General features: G+C 42.3%; 1 protein-coding gene and 1 pseudogene across 1 annotated transcript; one reads left to right on the top strand and one right to left on the bottom strand.

Moving 5' to 3' along the window:
- Window positions 1–982: 982 nt before the first annotated feature.
- Window positions 983–20,307, bottom strand: part of LOC121201031 — a 22,692-nt pseudogene continuing 3,367 nt past the window's right edge.
- Window positions 16,134–19,557, top strand: rsph1 (radial spoke head component 1). The gene is made up of 8 exons (XM_041029409.1): window positions 16,134–16,181; window positions 16,332–16,445; window positions 16,533–16,638; window positions 16,785–16,875; window positions 17,382–17,517; window positions 18,336–18,407; window positions 19,263–19,371; window positions 19,511–19,557. The coding sequence occupies exons 1-8, from the start codon at window positions 16,134–16,136 to the stop codon at window positions 19,555–19,557; spliced, it is 723 nt and encodes a 240-aa protein (XP_040885343.1).

The following is a 20,307-nucleotide window of genomic DNA, read 5'->3' as shown; positions in this document are numbered from 1 at the left end:
CCTTTATCTTGTCAAACTCAGGGGGTACCATGGCATATACTGATATCCTTCACTGACACAGTGTTGGAGATAGAGGTTAGGTTCCATATGGACGAACAGGAAGAGGACCGAGGCTTTATTAAAAACAATAGGAAGATAGCTTTGATGTAAAATAATATTTAATTATCCATCTTATCCTCGCTTATCCTGCTTTATGAATCTGCAGTCCCTGTTTAACTGCTCTAATGTTTAAAAAAAAAAAACATCTCTACTTAAGGTCTACGCACTCTTTTTCTGGACCTTTTAACAACACCATACATCTATCACATCTTTGCTGCTGAGGTTTCCTTCTATTCAGGCACAAACCTGCTGATTTTGAGAGGAAACCAATTAAATTAGAATATCATACTTATTCCTAATTCCTGTAATGATGAGGACCCAAAACAAATCGGCACAGAGTCCCTTTGTCTCGTGTACTAAACAAACAGGTTCAAGGATGGAGCGACGCAGTGAAACGCATGCTTTATATTAAATGAATCTTCAGGAGGCCTGACTGGTCCCTGTGGTCCTTTGATTAGACTGGTATAATCATGGTTAATCCACTGCTCTCGTGCTAGCATTAGGTATTGTATGCAGATAAGTGACAGTGAAGAGGATGGCTATTTTAACTCAGGTTGTAAATGTCACCAGGCTTTCTGCTGGGATCTACCCTGATCTCTGCAAACAGTTGCTCAAATTTAACACTAAGTGCACACACTGAGGAGGATTTAAATAAAGCTCACACTCCTTCTACAAAACTAATTAGCACTACAAAGCTTATTCTAGTCTGCTAACACAGCAAGGACTATGATAAATGCTAACTTTCCTTTCATTTGTGCTGACATTCAGAGAGATGGCTATGAAAGACGGATGTGGACAGATCATCGGGTGGACTACTGGTAAATTCCGCTGAGATTTCGGTGGTTGTCATTAGGTTTGAGGGGAAAAACAGACAAAGCTTATGCTTCACACCACTTTATTCTGCTACAGTTCCACTGCAAAACAATAAGGTCTGTTAACTGTATTGAGTTTCTACTTGTACTAAAAACATAGAGGATGTGCCATCACTGCCAGCTCTGCTCAGATTCAGCAGCCTGAGACAAGACAGGGAAGAAAAGGTTAGGTAAGGAAAGGAAAGGAAAGGAAAGGACAGGAAAGGACAGGACAGGACAGGAAATAAATAAGTTTATTAAATGCTAAAAACAGTGTGCTTGCTTAGATAAAAAAAAAAATGTGAGGGTGCAACCACTGATTTGTTCTGCGAGTGTTCCTGTCCATGTGAAGACTGCTATTGTGTCCTGCCACTGTAATTTGTGTTGCGGACAAATCTACAGCAAGTACACCAAAAGGCCACCCACAAAGCTGACAGATATACCTGTGGATGCCTTTGTACGATCATTTCATACGCTTTAAATACAAAAGACAAAACCTGAATTTGGTGGTGGTGCCAAGGGCCCATACTAGGTTCAGACCATAAATGGCCTTATGTTCATAACATCAACATCAATGATCACAATCGTTTTATTTTCTGTCGCAACTATTAACCTTACCTTTCCAATGTCTCTGCTCTTGGTTCTCATCTTGTTGACCTGGGACTCAGCAATGTCTGCGCGCTCCTGTGCCTCCTCCAGCTCATGCTGCACCTTCCTTAGCTTAGTAAGATGAGCATTGGCCTGCTCCTCCTGTAGAAATGAAAACGGAATAAGCTACGGAACGATCATGATAAAAATAACAACTTTCTCATTTGATGAGCAGATCTTACAGCTTCCTCATTCTGTCGTTTGTATGCCTTGACTTTGAGTTGCAGCTTGTCCACCAGGTCCTGCAGTCTCAGAACAGTCTTCTTGTCCTCTTCAGTCTGGTAGGTGAGCTCCTTGACTCTCCTCTCGTATTTACGGATTCCCTTGATGGCGTCAGTGGCTCTTTTCTGCTCACTCTCCACTTCCCCCTCCAAATCACGCACCTATAATAGAAAGTCATAACCCCGCACAAACTCAACTTCAGCTGTAATTACTGCTTCACACAAATCTCACATGAAAGAGTGTGATACCCGAGCTTCCAGTTTCTGGAGCTGCTTCTTGCCCCCCTTCAATGCCATGCTCTCAGCTTCATCCAGGCGGTGCTGCAGATCCTTTACAGATGCCTCCAGGTTCTTCCTCATCCTCTCCAGGTGGCTGCTGGTGTCCTGCTCTTTCTTCAGCTCCTCTGCCATCATGGCTGCCTACATTTACACAACAAGTTAAGCTGATGTTTTGTCACAACAAATGGAGAATTGGTAATTATAATCAAGCTGGACGTGAAAAGCCCAGAGCCTGAATTAATAAGAACCACCAGGCTGCTTGATTAGCATTTCTTGGCGCTTGTAATCATACTATATAAACCTTTAACTGAAGGGTATAATTAGAGGTAAAATGTTTGATATTTACATCAGTGATGGCTTTCTTGGCTTTTTCCTCTGCATTGCGGGCCTCTTGGATCGCATCCTCCACCTCCCCCTGCAGCTGGCTGACATCTGCATCCAGCTTCTTCTTGGAGTTGAGAAGACTGGTGTTCTGCAGCCAGATGACAGTGAGGAAAGTTAAGTTCAAGTTAAATTAATGATATCCCCATGGCACGACACTGATCTGTAATCCAGGCAAAATCATATACATTTTTGTCCGGTGAAGAAGAAATACCATCATTGCAACAATTTAATAGCAACATCTCTCTTTTTTCTGCTGCTGTTTCGCCACAAGAAACAAAACATGTCACATACAGTATTACAGCCTTGCTAAGGCTAACAGATGCCCCGGTTACACATTCAGGAGACAGAGCAACATTAGTATTCTGGAGTTGGGTGTTTCTGGTGGCCTTTCCAATTCTTATGTCCGCTTCCCTTTAAGCTCTTCTTTTGGTCTTTGGCCAGTTTCTGAGAAAAGTGTCTCACTCCAGCTACGATTCTCACCTGAGAGTGCAGCAGCCCAACTCTCTCGCAGGCATCAGTGAGTTCCTGTTCAGCTAGTTTGCGGCTTCTTTCCGACTGTTCCAGAGCAGCCCTGAGCTCCTCCACCTCTGCCTGCATCAGGCTGCTCCTGCGCTCCACCATGGCCACCTGCTCCCTCAGGTCCTCCTGGCTGCGCAGTGCCTCATCCAGGTGAAGGGTTTGTTCCTGCAGGGAGAAATGACAGTTAAGGGTTTGTTTTAAAAAATTATTCTAAAAAAATGTCCTTGTGTTGAAGTTGCTAATGAACAATGTCTCACTTTGAGGTGGGCCTGCATGTTTCTCAGCTGCTTCTGGGCCTCGGCGGCCTGCCGGTTGGCGTGGCTCAGCTGGATCTCCATCTCATTGAGATCAGTCTCCATCTTCTTCCTGATTCTCATGGCATCGTTCTTACTGCGAGTCTCAGCATCTAAGGCAGACTGCATGGTTTCCACAACGCGCTGGTGGTTGCGTTTCATCTGCTCTAGCTCCTCATCCTTCTCAGCCAGCCTGCGATCGACCTCTCCTTTGACCTGAGTGAGCTCCAACTGGATACGGAGAATTTTGGATTCCTCATGTTCCAGAGAGGCCTGGAGCGCAGATTAAGATAAAAAGAAAAAATAAGAATGAGCCAAAAAAAAATCTGATTGTTAGAAGTATATAATTTATTATATAACAAAGAGTTACTTCAGCCTCCTCCAGAGCAGTCTGGATCTCTGTCTTCTCAGTCTCAGTTTGTTTCTTAGTCTTCTCCAGCTCATGGATGGCTTTGCCACTTTCTCCAAGTTGTTCAGTCAGATCTGAGATCTCCTCTAAAAATACAAAAACATATCGCATTTCCTCAGTGACCAGTCAAATGGAGATAAACCCAATTTCATTCTTCTTAGCAGGTCAGATATTAAGAGTGCAAACAAAGGTCTGGGCTTTTCTTCTCTTTACACAAAAGTTATTGTCCTTGGTGTATGAACCTTACAAAATCATCCTTAGCACTATTATTGTCTATTAATAATCATCTCATTGACAATCGTGTGTGAGGATGAACATCCCTTTTACTAAAGCAGCATCACTGCAGTAATATACACACGTTGCAGGTTTTTATTCTCCCGTTTGAGGACCTCCAGGTGCTCCAATGCTTCCTCATAAGAGTTCTTCATTTTGAAGAGCTCGGTGCTGAGGGAGCGCGACTCCTTCTGTGATCCATCCAGCTCAGCCTGACTCTCCTCAAACTTCTGCTTCCACTCAGACAGAATCTAAAAAGGAAAAAAATACTGGTATGGATAAGGAGGGTCTCCTCACATCAATTTTGCTCTGACCTACCACATGACAGGTGTTTAGAACAGCAAATATAAAGGCTTTTATAAAGTGGGTATGGGCTGAGTCACTGAATAAGTGATAGAGACTAACTTCTGACAGTGGTTGATAACAATATAGTAGATTTAAATTTTGATGCAGTTTTGCATAATTAATAATAATAATTTAGCATAGGTAACTCGGGTGTCTTTATTACCTTATCAAAACTTCTCTGCTTTTTATCCAGGCCAGCTGCTTGAGCACTGGCCCTTTCCACATCAATCATGAGGTCCTCCACCTCTCCTTGCAGCCTCTGCTTCGTCTTCTCCAAAGACGAGCATTTGGCATTCACAGCCTCGATGGCCTCCTCAGCCTCCTGCAAACGCTGGGCAAGCTTTTTCCTGCAAAAAATAAACTAAAATATCAATAACAGTTGTCACTATTACATTTACCATACCAAAATATTTATTTATACATTATTAGAACAGCTCTCACTTGGCCTCTTCCAGTTCATCATTGCGCTGGATGGCATCAGTCTCATATTTGGTCCTCCACTGGGCGACCTCACTGTTTGCCTTGGACATTGCCCTCTGCAGCTCAGCCTTTGCCTCCTGCTCCTCCTCAAACTGCTCCCTCAGCAGATCACAGTCGTGACGGGCAGATTGGAGAGCATGGGCGAGGGCATTCTTAGCCTAACACAGACGCAGATATGGTAAACATTAATGTAACATAAAATTAGAAAATTAAATGTCACAGGCACTGATTGGTTGCACTGAGAAACGTATGGCAACAAACCTTTGTTTCTTCCTCAACCTGCCTTTTCAGTTCCTCAGTCTGCTGAGTGAAGGCAAGCTTAGCCCTCGACATCTGAGAGAGCATCGCTTCTTTCTCCTCGAGAAGACGAGATAGCTCCCCTGTTCAACACGTCAGAAAAAAATAAAAAAGGAAATAAATGTTTGACTCTTTAAGTCAGTTAAAGAAAATATCCCATCACTCAGGTGCATACCGTTTTCATTCTGAAGCCTTGCCCTTTGAGCATTTATTTCAGTGACCAGACGAGCGTTCTCATCGTGTTTTGTCTTGTATTCACTCAGTTGGTCTTCCAGAGAGTGGCACAGCTTCTCATAATTAGTCTGATATCATTGAGAAAATAAATGAATGAAACAGTTTACCGTGACATTTTAATTACATCTATTTACAATACTGGCGTAGCTTACCTTTGCCTTGACCATGACCTCTATGTTGCTGGACAGGTCATCAATCTCCATCTTGTACTCACTCTTCTCCTTCTCCAGCTTCTGTTTGACTCTCTGCAAGTTGTCAATTTGCTCACCCAGCTCAGCCACGCTGTCAGCGTGTTTCTTCCTTAACGCTGAGGCAGTGGCCTCGTGGTGGAGCGTTGACTCTTCAAGGTCACGTCTCAGTTTCTGAAACTCGACCTCTCGCTTCTTGTTCATCTCAATCTGAGCGGAGGTGGCTCCTCCGGCCTCCTCCAGCTTCTCACTGATCTCCTCAAGCTCCCTGGACAGATCAGACCTTTGTTTTTCTACTTTAGCTCGGGCAACACGCTCCACTTCAATCTCCTCTTCCAGCTCTTCAATGCGGACCTGAACCAATGAAAATTAAAGGTCATCCTTTGACTTGATGGAATTTCTCATTTAAATTGTTTCTTGAAGTACCTGAAGTTCTTTGATCCTCTTCTGAGATTGTGCAGTCACACTCTGCTCATCCTCAATTTTTGCTACAAGTTGGCTGAATTCAAAGTCTTTCCTGTTATGCAGAACCATACAATGTGATTAGAGGATGTGTTAAGTGCTTATCATTTTTAGGCACTGCAGCTGCCACACATACTTTTTAAGGCGTTCCTCCAGCTGTTGTTTGTCATTTTCCAAATCCATTAAGGATTCCTGAGTCAGTTTCAGGTCTCCTTCCAGCTTCCTTTTGGCCCTCTCCACATCCATCCGGACCTTCTTCTCTTGTTCCAGAGAGCCCTCAAGCTAACAAATACACATATTTTTCAGCCAAATCCTCCAGCCACATATGCTATGCTTCGCAGAAAGTAATGAGCATGGACCTACGTCATCAACTTGTTGCTCCAGCTTGATCTTAGCTTTGGTCAGAGAGTTGACTTTGTCTTCCTCTGCTTGCAGGTCATCCAGTGTCTGCTGGTGGGCCTCCTGCAGAGCCAACTTCTCCTTGGATAACTTGGTGATGGTGTCATCAAGAGAGGACATTTCTTCGGTCAGATTCTTTACCTGAATGTGTAAGAAGGAGTAAGTGTGTTAGTAACTGCGTTTTGTCTGGTGGTCAGATGACCATCCACACACACACCAACACAGTACCTTGTTTTCAGTGGCATGTTTTTCCTTCTCTACTTTAGCCAGGGTGAGCTCCAAGTCATCAATGTCTTTCTTCAGCTCCGAGCACTCGTCCTCCAGCTTCCTCTTCTTGGCGGTCAGCTCGGCATTCACCTCCTCCTCGTCTTCTAGTCTCTCACTGAGTTCTTTAGCTTTGGCCTCTAGCAAGATCTTGTTCTTTATCAGTCCTTCACACCTTTCTTCTGCATCTGCCAGACTCTCACTTTCCTATTCAATAAAGAAAAAAAAACAAAAAAACACCCGCAATTTTAATTTATGTAGCATGCAGGTCTTATATATGACTTACCTAACAGCCATTTTCTCTACTCACAGATTGAATCTGCAGACACAGGTCATTCTTCTCCTGAAGCAGGGAAACCATTTTGGCTTCCAGCTCCTTCCTCTTAGCCTCGGCTTTGGCTAAATCCTCCTTACACTTGGAAAACTCCACTTTCATGATGGCCATCTCCTTCTCAGTCTCAGCACTCCTCAAGAGTGGCTTGATCTTGAAGTAGAGCTTCATCCATGGCCAGTGTTTTACATTCATGAAAGAGCGGATGTTGTACTGGACAATGTAAATGGATTCTCTGGAAAGTGACGCAGGTCTATCTAAATTCTTGCCTTCAACATGTTCCAGGAAACATGCACTGTAACTAAATATGTGTGAGCATATCGACCATAATTTTCATTACCTTCTCTCCATCATTTTCTGAAACTCCTTCCTTTGGAGAAAGCCACGACACAAAGCTTGCGTAATGGTGATGAGAGAGGCCAGTTTGTCATCCCTCATTTCTTCCAGTAAACCCAAAAGTCCTGCTTTGAAGAACACCTACAGAAAATACAAATACTGTATAAAATCAATAATCTAATCTTAACCAAAATTTCAGCTTCAAAGGTTTCAGATGCTGTTAGACGATACAAGCACTTTGTTTGAAACATACCCTTAGTGACATTAAAAATAATTTACCTTGGTGTGTCCAAACCTATACTGGGTGTGATCCACATCGATAGACGCCAGGAGCTTCTCAGCAGCTTTCTTGTTGTCAATGAACTGTCCCTCAGGAATCACACTAGCATTCAGTACTTTGTACCTACAAGAAAAAACTCTGATGAGACAAAAGTTGTTCTCTAGTTTCTCACCAATCATCTCTTTGTTTTTGTTTTTTTACCTTTGCTTGAAATCCCCGTACAGAATTCTACTTGGGAAGCCCTTCCTGCAGATTCTGATCCCTTCCAGCACACCATTACATCGCAGCTGATGGATAACCAGATGATGTTCCATAATCCCTAAGAGGCAGCCAGAGAAATGATATAAGCAAGCTGTCTGAGATATCATTAAAGTCTGAAAAGCAGTGTATGTAACATGAAGGACAATACCTGGAGTTTTGGATTCATTTGGAATCAGACACCTTACAAAGTGAGGATGGGTGCTCCTGAGGTTTGTCATTAGCTTTCCCAGGTTCTCCTGTGAGGGATTATCATTGTCATTACTTTGTTAGAGAAAAATACATTCTTCTTCTCCTCCTCCTATTATGTTCACCCAATATTATTTTAGTATGTAGTTACCCTGAAGAGGGCTGACACAGTCTGGAAGGATGAGCCCTTCTTCTTTGCCGCTTTCTTAGCACCAGCACCTCCACCAGTGTTCTCTAAAATCAGAAATGTTTTTCTCTATAAGGCTGAAGTAGGACCTTTAAATGAAATAAATGTTTAGAATAGCAACAGTTACCATCAGATGAGGCGTAGGTAGAATAAAGAAATGCCAGTAGTTTGAGGCTGGCTTTCTGGTAGAGCTGGACTACAGTCTCATTCAGCGGGTCCTTGTTCTTGTCCAACCAGCCTGTGATGCTGTAGTCCACAGTGCCAGCATAATGCACCAGGGAGAAGTGAGCCTCAGCCTTGCCTTTGACAGGCTTGGGCTTCTGGAAGTTGTTTGATTTTCCAAGGTGCTGGTCGTACAGCTTGTTTTTGAAGGTGGTGTCTGACGCCTTGGGAAACATACACTCCTCTTCAAGGATGGAAAAGATGCCCATCGGCTGTTGAGCACAGTCAAAAAATGTGTCACAAAAAAAACCCCCACTTGATATGGTTTTCTATAACATTGTGTAATATGATGTTTGAATAAACCAACCTTTTCAATTAGCTCTATACAAGCAGCCAGGTCCATCCCAAAGTCAATGAACTCCCATTCGATGCCTTCTTTCTTATACTCCTCCTGCTCCAGCACAAACATGTGATGGTTGAAAAACTGTTGCAGCTTCTCATTGGTGAAATTGATGCACAGCTGTTCCAGACTGTTATACTGCAAAACAAACCATTTACAGTATAAACACCTTATTCATTATAAATCTGAGTTAATGAACTACTCGCTGCTAACTTACATCAAAGATTTCAAACCCAGCAATATCCAGGACTCCAATAAAAAACTGTCTGGGTTGTTTGGTGTCCAGCATCTGATTAATACGTAGGACCATCCACAGAAACATCTTCTCATAGACTGATTTGGCCAAAGCACCAATGGAGTTGTAGACCTGCACAATGGCATGCTCCAGTGAGAATGTAACATGTATGGGGAAAAAAACCTTTGAATTTGTTGTGTTTTCTCTCAACGCCATAGCATTAGCCACAATAAGATAGAGGTACATAAGATAAACTATTACTAGAAGTAACTTAAAATTCATACAACACAGATTACCTGCTGAACAGTCTGGCCTTTGGTCACATACTCATTCCCAACCTTCACTCTAGGGTAGCACAGTGCTTTCAGCAGGTCTGCAGAGTTCAGACCCATCAGGTAAGCTGCTTTGTCAGCCACTGTTCAAAGAAAAAAAAATGAAATTGTTAAGACTGAGTCAATAAACCAGGCCTGGACCCAAAATCAGACAGGAGAAGAGTTAAGCAGTTTAACCAGTTTATTTGAGTCAAAAAAACAAAGGTACAAGGAAAGAAAAAGACAGGACGGAGGAGGGATTCCTGGGCGGCAAGGCAGTGTCGGCTGGAGGGGCATAGTACTGATACGTGGAGATGAAACTGGAGGAGACTGTGGGTGGAGAGAGAACACGGTCGTTGGTGGGAGTCAGGAGAGCAAAATACAAAAAAGTAAGTATATTCACAAAATGGTAACAAAGAGAAGAGCACAGAGATCTAGTCACCATGTTGACAGGGATGCAGAGCCTCTTCTTCTTTGTGAGGGGACTGATTGCACCCAAATTACGCACAGGTGTGTGCAATCAGCCTGAGCAGGGGGAGGGAGTAGGGAGGAGCCGCCCAGGAATCTACAACCTGAAAACACACACCCACACCAAAGACACACACACACCCACACATGCACACAGAGAGACAGAAGAGAGAAAAAGAAAACAAAAACAACAAAAACCCCAGAGGCAGCAGAGCTGCCTCATAACAGAAATAACAGAAATACAGAGCAGAGCCTGATAAAAGGGAAGTTAAGAAAAGTTAGATAAGATGTAGAAAAGGATAAAAATAAAGATTTACATATACCAAATGTAAAAAACACTCTTTTCACCCCAAAAAAAAAAAAAAATCAAAAATAAAATCAAAAGATCAAGGCAGAATTTCATGAGTAACAGTTTACCCTCAGTTCCATCTGGCTCTGCCTGCTCCTCTCGCTGCTTCTGCTTGAACTTCATATTCCCATAATGCATCACAGCACCTGTTAGCTTGTAGATGCCAATCCTCTCCTCCCCGGTGAAGCCGAGGATGTCAATAGCACTCTGAAAGGACATATGAGGTAATGTAAGCACCGTGTTAGCACTGTTGGAAAAGAAAAAAAAAAAACTGAAAATGTGACTCACATCAGTGGCCATCAGTTCTTCACTGTCATCAATACTGGCCACACTGATCTCCCCTTGGCTGACAAACGGGTAGTCGTAGGGGTTGGTGGTGATGAGGAGAGTCTCTGGAAGGACAAACAACAACACACCTGAGCCTTGCAATATAAACACACAGTGAGCAGAGCTTTATATAATTTTGACTTTGAATTGTTTTACTAAAATACAGATACATTAGACATTCGCTCAAACTGTAACTGTAACTCTGTCCGTCAGTTGTTACCTATGAGCTCAGGTTTCTTGTTGGACATGATCTGGTAGAAAATATGGTAACTCCTCTCTGAAGCCAGCTGAAACGTGACTCTGGATTTTTCCAACAAATCTACCAAAAGAAACGAGACTGACTTAAGCAAAATGCTCTAACAACAGAATATTATATGTCTCCGTTCTATTCTAGCTCACAGGTTTCAATATCAGCTGAAGCCAGTTTCCCTGTGGTTCCAAAGTGGATTCGTATGAATTTGCCCTGAAAGGGAAAAACAAATGAATCATCTTGGACTCAAAATGACAAATCGGTTATGGGTATTGACAAAGTTTCTGTCTCTTCACTCACAAAGCGTGACGAGTTATCATTTCTGACAGTTTTGGCATTTCCAAAAGCCTCTAGCAGTGGGTTAGCTGAGATGATCTGGTCCTCCAGATTCCCCTACAGCAGCAGAAAGAAGAATAAGATGTTATAAACACTGATAATGAAGTGACTGATTATTCCTGTGGCTATATGAATTAAAATGTTTGTTAGCAGTGAGCAGTTTTACTGTACTGAAAGAGTATAAGAGTATGTTGCCTGTAATTTTCCAGAGGCACCGACGTCTTTTTTCTTGTCCCCAGTCCCTGCGATTGTCGCAAAGTACTGGATGACACGTTTGGTGTTGACAGTCTTTCCTGCACCAGATTCTCCACTGCAGAAGAGGAAAATACACACCTGAGATGTCTTACTTCTTCTTTAGGTAATTATTATAGGTTGTAGTAATTGCATCTATATACAGCATCAGCTTACGTGATTAGGATAGACTGGTTTTCTCTATCTAGAAAAAAAACAACACCACAGTCATATTAGAAAGGTACCATGCATTACATCTGAACCTTATAGAAAACCAGACATAATTTTACATTTTTTCCAAGTTTACCAGTGAGCATGAACTGGTAGGCGTTGTCAGAGATAGAGAAGATGTGTGGTGGAGCCTCCTGGCGCTTTTTGCCCCTGTAAGCCACCACCACCTCTTGGTTGTACACCGGGAGCCACTTGTAAGGGTTCACGGTGACACAGAACAGCCCTGAGTAGGTCTGCAACAAAATAAAATGCATGAATAAGCATGGATGTGTGTTCTCAAACACTGCCAAAGTACAGCAGCAGTTAATCTGCTCTTCTGACGCCAGTATCAATGGTGCAGGATAGGCCTTAACTTACAAATGAAGGATTCCTTAAAACCTTAGTCTTGACCTGTGACCTGTGGAAAAGCGGCTCTTGCTGTTTTCCTTTGTCAGACAACCAAGATAATGCATTTGCAGTATCATACATCACAAACCTATTCCAGCTGTGCCGTTGGTCTGCAGGATTTCTTTTGAGCAACAGCTCCTCCTGCATTGTGTTAGAATGACCATCAGCAACTAAATGTTGCATTACTCACATAGATCATCCATGCTGCGTAACGCTCTTTGAGGTTATACAGCACAGCAGCCTCATTGAGGTGGGTCATCATGGCCATGTCCTCGATTTTGTCGAACTTGGGCGGGTTCATGGGGAAGACTTCACCATCCTTCACTGTAACAACCTGTGACAGTGACGAGAGACGTGCCCGTCATCAGCAAAACAATATGGAGAGTGCCAGAAAGGTGAGTAATGTGGCCTTAAAGAAATCTATTGCCTCATACACTGCTACATACCTGCCCTGCATCAGTTTTAACGGCTGCTTTGCCACCGTCTTTGCTTTGCAGAGTGCCTTTAACAAACAGCTCCTTTGGATCCACCACAAACACTGCAGTTTTGGCATCAAAGGGCCTGTTTTGGGCTTCAATTCTCTCTCGTTCAGGTCTCCTCAGGTATGGGGCTGCCTCCCCAAACACACTCATGTCAGCGTCCGAACTCATCTCTGGACCACACCCCAGAGGGGACTGAAAGGTTCAGAGATAAAAGGTTAGAAGAGTAATCTTAGTAACAAGACTGCTCTCAGTCACTCTGATCAATATCAACTCTTACCTATGTGGGCTCAGAAGATCTGCTTATGTATGCTCCACCTGAAGACACCTGTTATCAGAAACAATGATGAAACCCTGCCAGAAGAGTCAGTGTCTATCACACACAACAGTGAAACCGACCAACGCCGTCACCAGCAGACATCCCTGCTGAAAAATGTGGAGCGCTTTGACCCTTACAGCTTTTATAAGGTCCCTCTTGTTGCATTAGGAGAGACAGCAAACACCTATATTTAGGTCAAAGCCTCTAATGAATGTGGGCGGAGAGAAGCGATTAGTCTGGCATGTGATATCATGGAGATGTCGCTGAGCTTTTGTTTTAAATCCGTGGAGGGGAGCAACTGCAGCTCAAGAAAAGAATGAATGCCAAGGGAGGGTGACCTCTGCCAGAGATACAGCACTCACATGGATGCTTCAACGTTCCAAGCATGCAAAGACCAACACAATGTTTAAATTTATTCTTTTTTTTCCCCCTCACTTTCAGACTTTATACTAGTCTAGTGGTTCATTAATATAATCATCTCATCTCATCTAAAGAGAGAGACTAGTCCTTTTAAACTATTCTGTAAAGGTGTATCGTGTGTGTTGTTTTAGACCCGATTCTGTTGATTGATGCTTTTTTCCATATGAACAAAGAATGTATTTTGCCCTACATGATTATGATCACTTTCAAACAGAATTTGTGAAACATTACACTTAAAAACCTGCTCCTCGGGTGCTTGTCAAGTGCTCTGACTTTCTAAAATCATACACAAGATTTATTTATCTGTCTTTCTTATATTGAATGGTTAATATTGTGTGTAAATGCACACATTTACATTTCAATACTGAAGTAATGTATAGAACCCACTGCCTGTGAGGCCTATTAACTGTTTTACACTAAATACATGCATGACCCTTGCAATTGCTTTGACAGGCTTATAAATAAAGGCATAGCTGATGAATCCCTCAATAGAAATTCCTTCAGAGATTACAGTGGGATAATAGTCGTGTCAGAGATTTGGAGCCCTCTCTTTTCTCCTGCCATCATCTCCTAAAGAATCAACTCTGAAAGACACCAGAGGACAGCGGGGGGGGGGGGGGGGGGGGGGGAAATGCCGTATTAGTAAAAGACAAAAGACATCATCTTTCACTAAATTATATTTAATCAGTAAAGAATGAAAACAATAGAAACTTGTTAGATAAGGGGAAATATGAAAATGCAATTATTCAGTGCATATTATATTGTTAATTTGAAGAAATTGTTCAGCATTTAAAAACAATATTTGCATCTTTCCAAGACTGAGCTGAGAAGACTAATCTCACGTCTGTGCAGAGCTGGAGCCAGGATGTGGTTAGCCTAATTTGGAATAAAGTCTGTAGGAAGGGGGTTACAGTTAGTCTGCTTGTGTCCAAAGTTAAAACAAACAAACAAAAAAAAAATCTACCAATTCCTCTGACGCTCACTAATGTGACACTAATGCAACATAAGTTTTATGTTTGTTTGATCATAGCCAAAATATGGTTGTAGGAGGAGCTTTGAGCTGGAGCTATTTCTTAAACAAATAATAAATGACAGTTCATCCATACTGTCAGTGAGTGAGTCAGTGGGCGGTGAGTCACTGCACCCATTGGTTGTTTACAAAAAAATTGTTCCACCACTAAACTCTGCATTAAACCACAAACATTTTCGTTCACATCATTTTCACATTTCCGTTTGCTCTCGCTCCCAGTTTCTTGCTAAGTTTACCACGTCCTGGCTGTGGCTCCATATTTAACAAACACACAAACAGAAAGTTGATGTTGATTTTCTGATCTCACTCTTGAAAAATAAAAAAGCAAACAGGCCTGTTTCCCCCCAAAAAAGATGCTCTGTAACTAGATCTGTACAGCTGTACCATCTTTGAGTCAACCGAGGCCTGACAGCCACTGCTGACAGCCTCCTCTCATGACACTGACAGCCACTGCTGTCAGTGTCATGAGAGGAGGATTAGATGGCTGTAAACTGACGAGAGGGGTGCTAAATCATGAACAAGCAACCAATGAACCTATGGCTAACACTGCCTCCATCTTAGATATGGACTACTTTAGGGAATTAATCAGGAGTGAGATATTCTTAGGGACTGTCTTCAAAGGGACAATGAGTCAGTTGGGAGATAATGATGCAAAGCAGATTATCACTGCTGCCACAAACTGCCTTTCATTTGCCTTTTTTTTTATAACTGGCAGGTGTGTTTCTATTGATTGAATAACTGCTTGAGACATTTTGAATATTGCCTCCTCGTGAGTCTTAGAAAGCAAATGCAGTGGATTGCAACCAGAGTTTGTTCTAATCTTTAATGCAACAGATGGTAAAATCTCATGGCTTATGAGTTAATGTCAAGTCAAGTTCAAGTTGTCTAAATAAAGGGCTGCTAAGCAGAGGTCACTCAGTCTATTATCTGTCAGAGACGCACTTTGATATCATTTGATAGATAGCTGTTGATTGCTGCCTGAGCTAGAACTCAGTAATTATCCTTAAAAATATACTACAGCAATACATTTGGATTGATTGAAAAGATTTTGATGTGAACATTTATTCTAGATGCTGCTGTTCTTGTTTGTTTATTTTACACACAGACATTGTTAATGTCTGCTGGATACTGGGTGGTCTTATAGCATTGGTGGTCTATCTAGGACAAATGTAAAAGAACAAGACCAAACTTTTTGGTTTAGAGGGAAAACAGTTGATACAAATATTGCAGCTGCGTTTATATTCTTATGTAATTATCCTGAAGGAGTTTTATAACAAAATCCACTTTACCTGGGAAATGAAAAGCCAACCTGTCCAGGGTGTACCCTGCCTGTCGCCCAGTGTCAGCTAGGACTGGCTCCAGCTCCCCTGTGACCCTCAAAAAGGATGGATGGATGGATAGATGGATGGATGGGTACCTGTATATAGTACAGTAAATAATTGTACTTGTTATTTATTCTACTACATTTGCCTGATAGTTTGTTACTTTGCAGATTCATATTTTATGCAAAAAAAATATATGATCAACAAATAGAATATGATGCATTATTATATATTAAACTATCCAGCAGTATTTGACATAGTTTAAATGGGCTCTGCTTTGAAAAGACTTTGCATAAATGTAAGGACATTTAGGTTTCCAGTAAGGCTGAAGGATTACAAAAGCTTAAAGAAAACCCTACTGTCTCTTCTTTAATGTTTTAAAGAGGAGACAGTAGGGCTCATCTCAAAGATGTACCAGACCTGTTTTTCTGAGTATCTGAAAAGTTGCTGTTGGATGGGTGGAAATGACGAGATCCGGCTCACCGGGAAAAGTACATTCAACCTGCGCTGGGTCACGTGGGGAGACGCTGTCGTCTTGGCAACAGTAAACCAGCGAGAGAGCGCACAGAGTTGGCTGAGCATCTTTCCATCTTTCAGCACATTTCAAACTAAAACTTTAGCTGGTTCAGACTTAGAATTGACAAAGAACAATGTCGGATGTAGGATCTGACTTTGATGATGAAGCCAGTAAACTCGGGGTGAGATCATATAATTATCTGGTTATCTAGATACTCTTTTCGGTCTGTTGCTACGAGGTTGGCCGGCCGAGGCCTACGTTTGCCCTCGTTAAACATCAAATGTGTGTGTGTTTGTAGTCTCATGTGTTCTTGTTTCTTACACCGGCACAGGAATATGAAGGGGACAGAAATGAAGCAGGAGAGAGGCACGGAGTCGGTAAAGCCATACTGCCCAACGGAGACAGTTATCAGGGACAGTATGCGAACGGCAGAAGACATGGACAGGTATTACAGGCGCCGTAAAAGTTATCATTATGTTACCTGGACTTCTTTAACTAATGTATAGTTGTCTTTGACTGTTTTGTCTAATAGGGGACATATCGCTTCAAGAATGGGGCAAGGTATGTGGGAGACTATTACCAGAACATGAAACATGGACAAGGCACCTTCTACTACCCAGATGGCTCTAAATATGAAGGTATAACAAAGCCACATTTACACGAGCTGAGATAGTTAGATTTCATAGTGTGTGTGTCTACAGGGTTGTTTGGCTGACTTCAGCTGAAGTCCTGACACAGAGCTTTAGAGACCAGACTCTTATGGTTTCCTGTCTTTGTCTGTCAGGGTCGTGGGTTGAGGACCTGAGACAGGGTCACGGTGTCTACACTTATCCCAATGGAGACACATATGATGGAGAGTGGCAGCATCATATGAGGTATATCTGCACTTTTAAAATCACAAGCGCACACTCTGCTGCCGGGATGAGATCAAATCCTGTAATCAGAAGCCTTCTCTTTAAATCATGTTTAATGTCCTTTATTTGTATTATTGTATATAATACAGAAATATTACTTTTTGTAATCCCATACTGGGCCATAACTACCCAGTAAGTGTGGCTTTGTTGATTTGCAGAACAAATGTGCTGAAGTTTTTTAGATGTCCAAGTTACGTGTGTTGTTCAAAAGGCAATAAATTACTACATTTCAGTATAAATAAGAACCTAATTACATGCTGAAATAAGGTCACTGAAATGCTGTTCAAAGAACAGCCATATATAGCCTAGATTTCTCAAAATCTTTAATCTTTCAACCAGATGTAGCCCAGCTCCAGCACTGATGTGCAGACATCTTTTTACCTGCACATTAATAAATCATCTCTATCTGGGTACAGAGGATGGAACTTTTAAAACAACTGAAATCCTGGGTGTTGTCTGATTGCCAGGCACGGTCAGGGGATTTACCACTACCATGACACTGGCTCAAAGTACAAGGGCTCATGGGTGAATGGCAACATGGAGTCAGCTGGAGAGTACATCCACTGTAACTACAGATACAAGGGTAACTTTGCCAACAATAGAGTAAGTTCTGTTTTTATGAGTTTTTTTTATAAACAGTTGGTCAAATGACTGTGTTTCATATGAAATGAGTCATTCAGTCATTTTTCACATTCTGCATTTTGCTGTTTTGTTTCTGAACATGTCTGTTAAAGGCACTGTGTGCTGACTGTCCCACACCAGATAAATACAGACAATATTAGCGACTGGCTGGTGAGCACAGTGAAGCATAAAGCAGCTAAAGAACAACATATTATCCTCAATTAGTGGAGACCAAACCCTAAAGAGAATATTGGACTTACAGCCTAACCCTAACCCTTACAGCATCTCCTTCACCACCACCCATATCCATTGTGCTTGGTCAAGGAATCGAACCGGCGACCCTCCAATTTCCAAAAGCTGCACGCTTAACTTGCTGTGCCACAGCCGCCCCAAAAAATTTAGGTTCCACCAGAGTGCGAACCATTACACCATGGAACCACATAAAGCTCTTAAATTCTTTTTTTTCCTGTCTGCTGTTTGGTTCTGGAGATGTTAAGCACAGCTGGTTTAACAGAGTTTTTTCACTGGAACAGCTGCCTGCTGCTGCTGGAAACGAGGCTGAGGAGACACTGAACCAAAACAGCAAAGTTGCAGCTGAATAACCAAAACTATGAGCTGAAAGATGCTGAAACGCACCGATCTGTCTGCATAAGTGACCACTTTCACATTCCACAGTCATTTGATCCATAATAATTTATGGTAGCTTTTGTAACTTTGTCCTTGGTAATATCATCATTAGCAAATTAGGTGTCCATTTTGGAAAGTGTTAGAGCTGTCCTGTTCCTGTTCTTGTTTTGCAGCCCTATGGCCCGGGAAAGTATGTGTTTGAGATCGGGTGTGAGCAGCACGGTGAATACCACCAAACAGAGCAGGTAATTCAACATCAGCACATTCCCATTATTTCAGTTCAGTGTGCCAACCGATTTCATTTCCCCAGTTCATTCTACATCTGCTGTAAACGCTCAACCTCGAACTTTGTCCGTAACAGCTGTGATATGATATAGACACAAGACACAACATAACCATGGCGTCTTTCTCGACTAAACCTCCAGCCAGCAGACACCGAGGAGAATGGTATAAACATAAAAGCACAGAAGTCGCCCTACCTGGGCTCCAGGGAGGGCTATGTCACCTTAGGGGGCTCAGGAGGAGGAGTAGATGAGGTCCGGCCCCTGCCTCTGTAAACTACTGCTGATGCTGTGCCTTTTGCTCAGTAGCATAGATCTCTCAGTCACATAGTGTCTTGCATGATGACTTTGTGGTATTTCCAATTATGAGTCTTATCTGTCTTTACATGCATAAGAATAATTTATATTGTTAGTGTTTTTCAGTATGCACACAGGCCTGTTCTAAGAGCATGTTTATCCTGAAACGCATGATGTGATGGGTCATCTTGAGTGACTGTATTAAAACTTCAGGATGTATGTAAATAACCCAGAAGTGTGTTTGAAATGCTAGCTGATGTGTGTTTCATCTTCGCTGAGCCTGGAGTTTGCAAATGCCTCCATGTTTGTGGTCAGTTGAGCAGCACTGCAAGATTGCACAAGCAGAACCATCTGCAAACATGGCAAGATGTGTGACTTTCTGAGGGTGAAAAGGTGAAAACATAAAGAAGGAAGTGTATATGCATTTTGGTTGTATTGCAAGCCAAAATCTGTCACAGTAATATATTTAGGAGTAAATCCTCTTGGTACAGATTTTTCTTTTTCTAACTCAACTCTTAACAGGACAGAGCTGAGGGTGAATGGGGCGAGTTGGCCTCCACTGCACTCCTCAAGTGGATTCCTAAGAGTATCACCGGCCTGACGCTGTGGACTCCAGGAAAAGAGACTTCAGGTGAACTTTATCAGCCCTAGATGGCAGTCAGGGGCAGAACCATAGCCAGGATCTTGGAAATATTGAGTCCAGACTCACCCAGCTGAAGTCTAATGTTTGTGCGCACTTGTCATGAGTGTGTGTGTGTTTTTTTTTTCAGCTGGGGAAAAAGAAGCACCTTCAGCAGAAGAGGGGGGACAGAACTGATCAATTCACTATCCTGCATCTTTCAGCCTTTGTTTAAAGAATAAAAAAGCATGAATAAATTAATAAATACATTAAAAAACTATCTACTAATCTGTAACAAATGGAAACTTTTCATTTCCTGATGAAATTATCCTTGAAGTATACAATGTGTGCTTTTTATAAGGTGCAATATAAGGAAGACCCTCCCCCTCTGTGGCACTGTGAAGAATAAACATTGTTCAAGAATTAATTGTCCTCCTTTGACATTTAAGTGGCTCAGTGCAACCTCATCTCAGTAATGTAAAACCTGGACTCCACCAGGCTCCAAGCAACTGCTTAGTTGACTTACTGTGCCTCAGACTGTCTGATTCTTCTTTTGGTCATCCTTCATCATATGATCCAGGCTCAGCCTGCTCTGATAGTGCACTTGTTCTTTTTGGTATTGGGATACCAGCTCCAGAACCACTTCATTCTTCATTTCTTAGGTGGGCTCCACCCTCATGATTGGATTCTGAGAAATGAATTGCACAAGTATCACTATAAGGCCCATATGAAATATGCCCTAATAATAAGAAATGATCCCTCAGTGTCCCTGGAGAAAGGGGAAGGTGCACTGTTTGGCAAAGCTGACGCCTGATGGGTAATCTCATATTTGTGAAATTAATTTCTCGGCCTGCAGGTAAAATCCTCCTCCTGCTACACCGACAGCATTCCCTGTTTCTCACACCGTGGTTACCTACCGGGAGGATCACAGTCGTTTGAATACGTGGG

The sequence above is a fragment of the Toxotes jaculatrix genome, chromosome 21 (assembly GCF_017976425.1).
Source record: "Toxotes jaculatrix isolate fToxJac2 chromosome 21, fToxJac2.pri, whole genome shotgun sequence".
In the NCBI taxonomy this organism is placed as follows: Eukaryota; Metazoa; Chordata; class Actinopteri; family Toxotidae; genus Toxotes; species Toxotes jaculatrix.
The sequence above is the reverse complement of the archived record's forward strand: the minus strand, read 5'-3'. Positions and strand labels throughout refer to the sequence as shown.